We start from the raw sequence: 13444 nt of genomic DNA, 5'->3' as shown, positions 1-13444 counted from the left end.
TAATGATAAATTTTACTAAGTAGGTTGAAATGTGATATTTAAAGGGTGACTTTTATGGGCTTTCCTAAGGAATAACTTTATAAATTATATCTGACATATTCATAGAATAGCAAGTGATTTAGGAAAAGCAGATGTGTTGCACCGCAAGATTATGCCTTCGAGATGGTATTACTTATGCTCTCCCAGAGGCAGATTTCTTTTCTTTTATTTGGGGGGGATGCTTGTGAAATACGTATTGCTGTATATAGTCCAATATAGCCTTCAATTCATGGTGTAGCACAGGCTGGCCTCAAACTCGCAATCCTCCTGCCTCAGACTCCTGAGTGCTGGGATTACAGGCATTCACAGCATGGCAATTTCTTCCTAATTCTCCAAAGCCCAGACCAGAAGTTTACTCACACAGAGACTCTAATACAGCCATGAACCATGCACTGACATTGCAATCAGTGATGTAATATGTATACAAAGGTGGTCTCTTAAGACTGTGATGGAGCTGACAAAGTGACATCATTACTGTCCTGACATCATAGCACAGTACGTTATTCACATATTTGTGGTGAAGCTGATATAAAGAAGCCTACTGGACTGTCAGGTGTAGAAAATTACACCACATACAATTATGTACAGTCCACACTTGATAATGGTAAGTGACTGTTACAACCTTATATATTTATTAGGTTATACTTTTTTTTTTTGGTTACACTTTTTAATCATTATTTTAGCTTTAGTTTTTGGTACTGAGTATCAAACCTAGTGCCTAAAGTATGTTAATCATACTCCACCACTGAGCTATACCCTCTCCTCCTTTATTATTAGTTTAGAGTATACTACCTCTATTTAAATAAATGTAGGGCCAGGGATTTGGCTCAGTGGTTCCGCCTACCTTGCAAGCGCAAGGGCCCAAGTTTGATCACCACTACCAAAATAAAAACCAAGCCAAAACAAAACAAAAAGATGTAAGCAGGAGGAGTGCTATGAATTTGAAGCCAAACTGGGCTACATAGTGAATTCAAGGCCAGCCCAAACTATACAGTGAGATCCTGTCACTCTGTCCCTCCCCAAAATAAAAAAACAAGATATAGGGCTGCAAATGTGGCCCAGTGGTAGAGCATTTGCCTAGTAGACACAAGGCCTTGGATTTGACCCTTAGCACTGCAAATAAAACAAACAAAAATAAGATGTAGTCCTGCTATGTAGAGCATTCAGCTGTCCTTTAGCTGTAAGTCCTTCTAACACTACCTTGACAGGATAGCAAGTTCCAAAATAATGTTTAAATGGCTATAATCCATTGATTAGTCTATTCTTTAGACTTGTGATTCTAACTCTATCATACCTAGTTCTGTCGAACTCTAACAGTTTATCTTTATGCTTGATAGCCTTCTCCAGTCCAGACTTAATTCGAGATTCTTGGTGAGGAAGAAGGTCCTTAGTGGAGATGTCCACCTTTCCAGAATTCTCGGTCCCTAAAATTCAATAAGGAAATCAAATAGTATCAGCATACAGTACAATGAGTTGTATTACTGTACAGCAAAGAACAAAATATATAAAAATCTGGTCTAGTCTGAGAGTCTGGAGCCTTCATTTCAACAGAAAATAATCAAGGACAGATGCCAGACCTACCTTAAAGCATCAAATGGTGCTTGACATGTAATAGGTCACCAAAAATGTTAGGGCCTTTTTCTTTTCTTACAGAAATATGGATTGCTAAGGATACCAAAGGATTTAATAATACAACACAACAATGCCTTCTAGAGCTGGTGATGCAACTCAGTGGTAAACAGTTGCCTTCTAGCACGCATGAGGGCTTGGGTTTGTTACTCAGCACCATACAGACACACATACAAAAGCCTTATAAGTGAAAAACTTTACTGATTATCACCTTTAAATGTTCTCTTATATATGAAAACCAAAAACTTATGGGAGAGAAGACACAAAAATAAATAGTTAAATGTGAAACCACTCAATACAAAGTATTTAATTCTCACAATAATCCTATAAAGCAGTTTGCATTATCTTTGTTTTATATATAAAGAAAATGAAGTTCAGAGATCATACTAAGTTTACTGAGTTCACTCAGAATTAGAAGGAGGAAGACTAGTGTGCTGGTATGCACCTGTACTCTCAGACACTCAGTAGTCTAAAGCAGGAGGGTCACTCTGAGGCCAGGAGTTTGAGGCCAGCCTAGGCAACACAGTCAAATCTCATCTCAAATCAAACAGAACTAAATCCCTCAACCTCAATAAAAATAAAAAAATATACCTTTTACAACTACAAAAAAGTAACGTCAAAATTCAACAGTGAACAGATTTTCAGGTACAATGTTAATATTGCTATATACTAGTACAATAATTTGGTAAAGTCACTTGATAAATATATCTGAAATGCCCAAAGCGATAATATTTGTAGCTAGGCACTGTAGTCCCAGCACAAAGAAGGCTAAAGCAGGAAGACAGGTGGAGGGTAACCTGGGCTATATAAGTGAGTTTAAATCCTCCCTGGACTACACAGCAAGACACTGTCTCAAAAAGCAAAACAAAACAAAAAATTCTTTAACTCGTTATATCTAAGGTATTTGTTCCAAGAAAATAGATCAAATCTGGCCTCAGTGGTGAACATCTTTTAATTCCAGTCTTCTGGGAAGCTGGGGCAAGGGATGGCAAGTAAAAGGGTAGCTGGGGCAACACAGCAAGACTGTCTCAACTTCTGGGAAGATGTTGTAGTAGTAAATGGCAACAAATCAACCTAAGATTCAGAATCTAAAAACTGGAAAATAACACATTGAGTAAGAAAAGAAGCAGGTAATCAGAACCCAGGAAGGATCTGAAGGGAAAACTGGAGCCCACAGAGAAAGTGAAGAGACAAACTACCAGCCAAAAAAAGGAGGGGGCAAACTGTACTTTCTCCCCCAGCTCCTGGCATGAGAAAGATCAAATCTACAAAGACACAGTGAGGGCAGGTGACTCTAAGGAGAAACACACCAGTAGATTAAAGCAATGGATGCAGTGTACTACAACAGCTGGTGAATGACCCAGTCCAAGTGACACATATCCTTTGGAGAAGGTGCTTGGATAGATGCTATGTTAGGGAGGGGCTGACTGAACCCAGGACTCAGAGCAGCTGAGGGTTAGTTTCATCTCATAATTCTCAAAGTTGAAATCCCAAAGTGATTGGGTGAGGGTCAACCTCGGGAGATATCTAAGGTCAGGGAACTGAGGTCAAGCTGGCAAGAGACACCCAGAGTGTTATAGGCTGAACAACTCAGTCTTCAACCCACAACCAGAGGCCAGGATCAGCCTGAACTCCTGTGGAGAAGAAACAACCAGATTTGGCACCAGGCCTTAACCCAGCACAGATCTAGGCTCAGCCGGTCTCCTTTGTCTAAAAATGACAGCTTTCTCCTTCAGCCTTGCCACTAATCTCTTTCTCTTTTATTTCTCTCATTTTTCTCTCATCCTGCCCTGACCCTAACAGTATAGGGTCCGAAGCCAGGGAGAGCAGTGGGAGATGAAGACCACAAAGAGACCAAGATTATTCTTGATAGCTGGGACCAGGTGGGACCATAACCTGATGAGCTAATGGCTGCCTGGCATCCAGTGCACTCTTTATTTATAGTGTAGGAAGGCCAGGTAACTAGTGCCACATGGCCTAGGCCACTTGATTATCTCAGATTATCTCATGACAGGGCACGCACAGAAAAGAACAAGAATACATAATGGAACTGCCACCTGGGGCTGTGCCATCCAGGATCTGCAATCTAATCTAATCTATAGAGGAGAAAGGAAGTAGGGATTAGACGAAAGGCCATCTTCAGGCTCGGCCAGTGGTATCATCCTTTTTTCATTTTCTCCCTTGAGGGGAAAATTACTCTATTGAGTGAATATTTATTGTATATAATTTTGTGATTTGCTTTAGATTTTGTTACATAACTATAAATCTTATACATATGGTTAAAGGTGGCAAAATTAACAGTTATCCCAGTTTGCAATTTTCTAGATTGTGCTTGATACTATTGTTATTACTGACTGTGCTACTTTTGCAAAGGTGACATAGTTGCTATGATCAGTTGTTTTTGTATGCCAATACTAAGATTATCTAGGGGTCATAAATAATGCTTTGGTGGATTAACTAATGGATTAACTTGGAACACCCAGCTGAACTGAGTCAGTGTGGTTCTGGGTGTGGAAGACCCAACCTGAGGATTGCTGCCAAGAGAATAAAAAGAGGAACTGTGTAGAAGATTATATGCTGTTGATTTCCTTGGAGAAGCTTTCTGTGATTGGTTTTCCTGATACAAACTTAGCTGTTCTCATCACCACAGGAGCTCAGGTCCTTGCTGTTACCACAGTTGGCTGCTGAGAGGGGGAGTAGAGGGGAGCTCTACTCTTTGCTTTGAGCATTGCTTCCTGGCTCCAGTGCAATTCCCTCAGCCTGGTGCCACAGATCCTTCACCCAGCCAGCACAGACTTTCTAGCTTCCAGCACTGGATTTTGGGCCTTCCCAGTGCAGATTCTTGATACAAACTTGCATGAGATATTGCTGAGGGCTCTAGGCTTCAGGCTGGACTTGTGGAGGACATTGCTTTGGGCTGTAGGCTTTCAATTGGACTTGTGCAGAACAATGCCATAGGATCCAGCCCCTTGGCTAGATTCTTCAGGTCTCTAGCATGTGAACAGATCTGTTGCACTCAATGGCATTTGACTTTTTGGGTGAATATTATAAATAACCCTATAGATTATGTGTCCTGTATTAAATCTATTCCCTTGCAAACTCTGACCACAACAAATACAATAGTCCAGGACCAAGGAATTGGGTGCTAGGGCAAACAGGTAAGAACCTCTCATCCCTAATAAACTGAAGAGGCAGAATCTTGGGATAGACTCAAAATCCAAAAGCCAGCTATGCCTCCAAGATATCTCTGAAAAGTAGTCATTTCCTAAAGAGGTCTCAATACTAGCAATAAAGCTACTTACCAAAAGCAACTGCAGAAATTTGCAAGAAATAAGGAAATCTGCAAAAAACAAATTAAATTTTTAAAAAAATAGAAAATGATGGCCAGGGATTTAGCTTAGTGGTTCTGCTGCCTGAAAGAACAAAGACCCAAGTTCGACCCCCGGTACCAAAAAAAAAAGAAGAAGAAAATGAGAAAACATGGAAGCAAGATGCAATCCCAGGCCTCCAGCTCACCCACGGTAAATCCAGGTTACATTAAATCAAAATCTTCCCAAGCTGAACTTTCTGAAATGGTAGCAGTGGAAGCAACAAAGCAGATGAATGAGTCTCTTTGAAAAAATCAGAAATAACTACACTGAAAACGAAAGAGATGATGACCACAATGAAGGGCAAGGTTAGTGAATCTAGAGTAGATACAGACAAAAAAAACAGAAGCACTTAGGAAAGTGAAAGAAATCATGAATGTTCAAGACAGGCAAGAACTGGATTCCATAGAACACATTCAAACAAATGTTCAGGAGATTAAAAATGCTATTGAAAGATACATAGCAGAATCAAACAAGGTGAACATATAGTATCAGATCGAGAAGACAGGTTTGCAGTTAGCAATCATCAAATGAAAGACTTCTTAAAAAAAAGCAAGGGACCATAAAAAAAAATCAATTTAGCAGCTATTAGATGATGCAAAGAATAACATGAAATTAAATGGAACTAATGAAAAATCAGAAGAAAGCACAAAGGGCATAAAAATCCTGTTCACAGGAGTAAAAGAAAACTTCCCAAGCATGGAAAAGGAATTTGACAGGTTAAGTGAGGTATATAGAGTTCCAATTAGCCATAATCACACAGACACACAGACACACACACACACACACACACACACACACACACAAATACACCAAGGCATATAATAGTCAAGATTCTGGAAACTCCACACAGGAATAAAATGTTAAAAGTTGTTAGAGAAAAAGAAACAAGTTATTTATAAAGGGAAACCCATCAGCATCCCAAAAGACTTCTTAAACCCACAAGTAAAGAAGAGCTCAAAGTGAAGTATTTCAACCCCTAAAAGAAAACAACCTCCAACCCAGACTGATGTAGCCCACAAAATTATCTTTTAAAACTGATGGAAAAATAAGATACTTCCATGATAAAGAACACCTCAAGAAATTCATGACCACCCCCAGCACTCCAAAATGTTCTAAAAGACATTCTAGAAAGAGATAACAAGGACTATAACTCCATGAACCCCAAAAGAATGAATCTACCAGGAAAGGTAAGCAATTAAACAGAAGAAAAAGACAGGGAACCAAAAACAAGAAAATAATATGATAAGGATAAGTCAACGCTATAACCATAAATGTCAATGGTCTCAATTCACCAATCAAAAGAAACAGACTTGCAGAATGGATCAAGAAACAAGATTCAGGGCTGGGGATTTAGCTCAGTGGCATTGCACCTGCCTTGCAAGAGCATGGTCCTGAGTTTGAGCCCTGGTACAAAAAAAAAAGAAAGAAAGAACCAAGATTCAACAATATGTTGCATAAAAGAAACACATTTAACTAAAAAAAAAAAAATTCAGTGAAAGGATGTAAAACAATACTCTTAAGTGACAGGAACCTGGAAAAAAGCAGGGGTAGTTATTTTATTTGCAGACAAAGTAGATTTCAAGCCAAGACTAATCAGAAGAGACAAAGAAAGTCACTAAATACTTTTTTTTTTTTTTTTTTTGGTACTAGGGATCAAACTTGGGTCCTTGTGCCTGTGAGGCAGGCAGCGTAACCACTGAGCTAAATTCCCAGCCAAACTACATAATTCTTATGGCAACAATTCAAGAAGAAGAGATAACAATCATAAATATATATGCACCAAATACTGTGTACCTAACATATAAAATAAACATTGACAGATATAAAAAAATTAGATAACTACTAATGTGTAATGGGGTACCTCAGTATCCCAAGTAGACAGGGACAGGGGATTTATCTCAGTAGTTACACCGCCTGCCTTGCAAGTGCAAGGACCCAATTTCGATCCCCGGTACAAAAACAAAACAAAAAAACCCAACTAAAACAAAAAAAAAATTTTTTTTCACCAAAAAAAATATCAGAGCTGAATAAACCTGTGAACAAATAGACTTAGTATATATCTACAGAAAGTTCCACCCCACAACAGAATACACAGTCTGCTCAGCAGCACATGGGACTTATTCCAAAATACATCACATACTAGTTCATACAACATACTTAAGTAAATACATAGGAATTGAAACTATTTCATGCATATTATCAGATCATAATACAATGAAATTGGAAATCAAGGGCAAAAGAAACCACAAAAAGTGCATAAACACATAGAAATTAAATAACACTCTCCTAAACAACCAATTGACCACAGATTAAATTAAGAAGAAATTAGACAGTTTCTACAAATAAATAATACTGCCAATACAAAATACTGAAACTTATGGGACACAATGAAAGCAGTCCTATGAGAGAAATTTATAGTAGTGAATTCCCTCATCGGAAAAACAGAGTGAGCCCAAATAAATAACCTAATGTTGACCCTCGAGCTTCTAGACAAAGAAGAGCATGTTAAATATAAAGCAAGGAGAGAAATTATAAAGACCAAAGCAGAAATTATTGAAATTGAGATTAAGAAAACAATACAAAGAATCAATGAATTGAGGAGTTTGAAAGATTAAATAGACAAACCCTTACACAACCTTAAAAAAAAAAAGTAGAGGCTGGACATTTAGCTCAGTGCCGCTGCCTGCCTCACAAGCACAAGGTTCCGAGTTCGATCCCCAGTATAAAAAAAAAAAAAGTAGACTCAAATCCATGCAATTAGGAATGAGGAGGGTGAAATCAAAATGGATCCCGCAGAAATCCAGATCATCAATATCTACTTGGAGAACCTATACTCTTAATAAGATAGAAAACTGAAGAAATGGACAGATTCCTAGATACATATGAATTACCAAAGCTGAATCAGGAAGATACAAAAATTCTAAATGACCCGGTATCAGTCAAGGAAATAATTTTAAAACCATCAACATACCACAGTGATATACGCACACCCATGTTTATAGAGGCACAGTTTGTAATAACTAAAACTTGGAAACAGCCCATTTGCCCATCAGTTGGAGAATGGATAAAGATGTGGTTTTTCTATAAGATGAAATACTACTCAGCCACAAAGAAATTAGAGTCATTCATAGGAAAATGGATGCATATTGAGGTTATACTCTTAAGTGAAATAAATAAGTCACACATGTATAAATACCGAATAATTTCTCTGGTGTGAAAAACTATAATTTTAAATAAGATCCTAATGGTATAGTTGACAATGTGTAATAGGAAGAAAAGGGCTAAAGGTGTAGGGAAATTGGGAATGGTAGGGGAAAGGAAATAAGGGAAAAGGAAAAAATATTAGAAAATGAAAAAATGGAAATAAAAAGTTTTTGTAAATAGGGAAGGGAGGAGGGGGTGAAGGGAGGGCAGAGGTATGGGGAAAAAAATGAGAACTGAGACCTGTCATGTAAAGGTACAAGATCCCAATGATGAATGTAATTGTACTGTATACCTAAAATATATCAATAAACTCAATGAAGAAAAAAAAATTATCAACAAAGAAAACTCCAGATCCTGAAAGAGTCATTGCTAAATTCTACAAAAACTTTAGAGATGGTACAAAAAAAAAAAAAACTTTAGAGAACATCTATTGCCACTACTCCTCAAACTCTTTAATGAAACTGAAAGGGAAGCAATATTCCCAAACTCATTCCTAGAAAGGATTACAGTAATACCAAAGCCAGAGAAGGATCCAACCAAAAAAGAGGCCAATCTCCTTAATGAACATAGATGCAAAAATTCTCAATAAGATACCTGCAAACAAAATGTAGCACATTATCAAGATTATACACCGTGACCAGGTAGAATTCATCCCAAGGATGCAGGGATGGTTCAATATACACAAATCAATAAATATAATACATCACATTAACAGATCAAGGACAAAAACCACACAATCATCTCAATAGACACAGAAAAAGCATTTGACAAAGTCCAACACCCATTCTTTTTTTTTTTTTTTTTTTTTTTTGGTTCCAAGGATCAAACTCCGGTCCTTGTGCTTGCGAAGCAGGTGGTGGCACCACTGGGCTAAATCCCTGTCTCCCTGTCCCTACCCATTCTTGATAAAAACCCTGCAGAAAATTGAAATAGGTCTTTATCTCGATTGAAAAAGCCATCCATGACAACCAACAGCCAACATCATACTAAATGGTCAAAAACAAAAAGCTTTTATTCTAAAATCAGGAATAAGACAAGGATATACATTATCACCACTCCTATTCGATATAGTTCTGGAAACACAAGCCAGAGCAATTAGACAAAAGAAACAAATAAAAAGAATAAGGATAAGAAAGGGAGAAGTTAAATTAAATTACTTACAAATGACATGATACTCCATATAGGAAGATCCCAAAAACTTCACCAAAAGATTCCTAGACTTAATAACCAAATTCAGTAGTGTAGCAGGATAGAAAGTCAACACTAAAAAAATCAATAGCATTCCTTTACCCAAGTAACAAAATCACTGAGAGAAAAATTAGGGAAACAACACTTTTTACAACAGCATAAAGAAAAATGAAATACTTAGGAATCAATCTAATGCAGTAAAAAAAACTTGACATTGAAAACTATAGTACTCTGAAAGAGGAGATTGAAGAAGATATCAGAAAATGGAAAAACATGCCTTGTTCTTGGATAGGCAGAACCAATACAAAACTTCAAAACTGTTATATAGATTTAATGTATTCCTGATCAAAATACCAATAGTATGCCCCTCAGGATTAAAGAAAATGATTCTAAAATTCATTTAGAACCAGAAGACACCTAGAATAGCATAAGCAATTCTGAGCAAAAAAGGCAGGGCGTGCTGCACTTGCGTGGCAAGCACAAGGTCCTAAGTTCAATTCCTGGTAGAAAAAAAAAAGGCAAGTCAGGGGGCATCACAATTACTGACTAGAAATTATACTATAAAGCTACTGTGATAAAAACAGCATGGTACTGAGCCAGGGATTTGGCTCAGTGGTTCTGCTGCCTGCCTCACAAGTGTAAGGGCCCAAGTTCAATCCCCGGTGCCAAAAAAACAAAAACAGAAACAAAAAAAATAGCATGGTACTGGCCAAAGAAAAGACCTGAGAATCAATGGAACAGAACAGAAGATGCAGAAATAATTCCAAACACACTCAACTAACTACCTTATCTTTGGCAAAGGGGCCAAACAGTTGAAATTAAAAAAAGATAGCTCCTGTAATAAATGGTGCTGGGACATCCACGTTTACAGCAGCACAGTTTGTAATAGCTAACTCTTGGAAACAACTCAAATGCCCATCAACCAATGCATGGATAAAGATGTGGGTTTTATAAACAATGATGTACTACTCTGTCCTAAGAAGGATAAGCTTGAAACACTTCTAGCTAAATGGATGAACCATGAGATCATACTCTCAGGCGAAACAAATTGGACACACGTTTAAAATACAAAACTGTTTCTCTAATGTGAGAAACCAAAAGTATAAATAAGGCCCAAAATGTATAGATATTGGAAAATGGAATTAGATGTTCAAATGAGAAGGGAAACAAGAGGGTGGGGAGAATAAGAAACAAAAGAGAATAGAAAGAAAAAATGTAAACAAAGCTTTTGTAAATAAGGAGGGGATGTGGGGTTGAAGGTGGGGAGGTAAATGGGAAAAAACAAAGAAGCAAGATATATCAGGTACAAGTACAAATTCCCTATGATGAATGTTATCATTATGTAGATCTAAAATGTACAAAGAAAATTGAAACACACATACACACACACAAAAATGTTGGGAAAACTGGCTTTCCACATGCTGAAGATTAAACCTAGATCCGTATCTCTCACCATGCACTAATCTAAAGTTGAATGAATCCAAGATCTAAATATTAAAACAGACACTTAATCTGCTGGAAGATAGAATAGGTAAACTCTGAAAGACAGTGGTATAAGCAAAGACTTTATGAACAAAACCCTGAATGCACAGCAAATATTATCAAAAATTAACAACTGGTAGTATATCATATTAAAAAGCTTTAACACTGCAAATGAAACCACCAATAGAGAGTGAAGAGACAACCCACAGTAGGGGAAAAAATTTTTATCACCTGTTCCTCAAAGGACTAATATCTAGAATAGATAAAGAACTAAAAAAAAAAAAAATCAGACTTCTCAAACTTAAAGACCCAATCCAAAAATGGGCATCGGAAATGAAAAGATGATTTCTCAGATGAAGAAGGAGAAACAGCAAATAAATATATGCAAAACTGTTCAACAACACTGGTCAATTGAGAGATACAAATTAAAACATCACTGATTTTTCTCTGCAACCCAAGTGGGTACTGGCTATAGGGTCTTTGTTCAGTTTTTTGTTCATTATCAAATTTCAAGCTGTAATTAACAGAAAAAATGTAAAGTTTTACTTGTTTTTTTCTTATAATATAGAATTTTGTTGCAGTTGTTACCTCAATAAGGTTCAATAAAATAGTAAGCTCAGAAAATAAACACTATGTTGAATCTTAAGGCTTTTTTCCTGATAAAGTATTATCAGGTCTTTTGCATATTTTAGCTCAATAAAGTCTGAATCAACGGTTCCAGATTTCCTTCATTTGTATTTTTTTTGTTTTGTTTTGTGTTTGGTAACATGGCTCAAACTCAGGACCCTGCACTTACAAAGAAGGTGGCAGAACCACTGACCTAAATCCCCCGCCCTCCTTCATTTATATTTGTAAATAGTTTTGTAAAATCTGTCTTTACCTTTTGATACAATAGATCACGTTTTGTTTTAATAAAACAAGAAGTGCTTTTATCTTTTCTTTTTAAGGGAAGGGATTAACATTTAATTCTTTTTTTATTTTGGTACCGGGGATCAAACTCAGGACCTTGTGCTTGGGAGGCAGGCGCCGAAACCACTGAGCTAAATCCCTGGCCAACATTTAATTTTTTGTTTACATTTTTTATCATTTATCCAATGCCCATTTTATGTTACTGTATAAGTAATCTTACATGTAATGGAATGAGCATCTATTATATAATCCACATGTGACTATTTTATAATCCACTCCTATCTTTTAAGGTCATGCTGAAATTTGCCACTGTGGGGATGAATGATCACTATTCACCAGTTGTATCTAAACATGTAAATGTTTAAGAAATAAGCAAAATAAGGGTATAGCTTAGATTAAGATTATTGATTTTTTTCCTCCCTAGAAGACACAAGTGATGAGCTTCGTGTATTTCTCATGGAATGCACTCATAAAAAGAACTTTTAAGAAATTATGGATGTGCTACATTTCTCAAAATTTAAATTGTAAAATAGCTTTATAATAAAGTATTTACATTAATTTAAAAAATAAAAATAAAACATTACTGAGATTCCATCTCACTCCAGAAGAAATGGCTAACAATCAAGTGAGCTGGAGATTTAGCTGAGTGGTTCCGCCACCTGCTTTGCAAGTACAAGGACCCAAGTTTGATCCCCGGTAACAGGAAAAAAAAAAAAAAGAATCAACCAATAACTAATGTTGGCAAGGCTGCAGGGAAAAAGGAATCCTTCTCCACTGTTTGCGGGAGTGTAAACTGATACAATCAATATGAAAATCAGTATGGTGATTCCTCAAAAAAAAAAAAAAAAAAAAGCTAGAGGTTCCATTTGACCCAGCTATTCCCCTTCTTGGTACCTTCCCAAAAGAGTTAAAAGCATCATACATCCATGTTTATGGCAGCACAATTTGTAATAACTAAATCTTGGAAACGGCCCAAATGCTCATCAATAGATAAATGGATAAAAATGTGATTTTTATATACAACGGAGTGCTACTTTACATAAAAAAGAACAAACAAGATATTTTTTGGTAAATGGATTGATGTACCTTCAGAACATAATTTTAAGTGAAATAAATAACACATGTTTACATATCGCATGTTTCTCTTATGTGAGAAACCCAAGAGGTAAATAAAGACAAAACACATAGATATTGGAAGTAGGAAGAAAAGGTTTAAATGGGAAGAGGAACAAAGGAGGGGAAGAGGTAAGGGAAGGGAGAGAATGGGGTAACAAAATTAAAATTGAAAGAGTTAAAAAAAAGTCTTATTTCAAAATGAAAATAAAAAGGGCTAGAGATATAGCTCAGTAGTAGATTGCCCCTGGGTTCAGGTTCCCAAATAAACAAAAGATAAATTAACAAAGTGACCATTTGTGGTATTATTTATGATTTGGAAAGTCAAACTACTCAGTAACTAGGAATAGGTAACTAAGTTATAATAAATCAAATAAATGGATTTTTAAAAATAAATAATTTTTATTCAGCAAGGATTATAAAATATTAAAAAAACATTCTTTATACTGTAATTACTACTATATATACTTTTTTTTCTTTCTTTCTTTTTTTTTTTTTTTTTTTTTTTT

General features: G+C 36.4%; 1 protein-coding gene across 8 annotated transcripts in view; it reads right to left on the bottom strand.

Moving 5' to 3' along the window:
* Trip4 (thyroid hormone receptor interactor 4) overlaps positions 1-13444 on the bottom strand; it is an 88975-nt gene that overhangs the window by 36191 nt on the left and 39340 nt on the right. For all 8 annotated transcript variants that reach the window (XR_783674.3, XM_010641173.3, XM_010641170.3 and 5 more), the window contains one exon: positions 1334-1463. Coding sequence is in view for 7 of the 8 variants with exons in the window: in XM_010641173.3 (XP_010639475.1) it covers positions 1334-1463 (130 nt within the window). In the remaining variant the exon portion in view is untranslated. The remainder of the gene's footprint in view (positions 1-1333; positions 1464-13444) is intronic.

The sequence above is a fragment of the Fukomys damarensis genome, unplaced genomic scaffold, assembly GCF_012274545.1.
Source record: "Fukomys damarensis isolate Sample0158 unplaced genomic scaffold, DMR_v1.0_HiC HiC_scaffold_25, whole genome shotgun sequence".
Classification (NCBI taxonomy): domain Eukaryota; kingdom Metazoa; phylum Chordata; class Mammalia; order Rodentia; family Bathyergidae; genus Fukomys; species Fukomys damarensis.
This window is presented reverse-complemented; position numbering and strand designations above follow the sequence as displayed.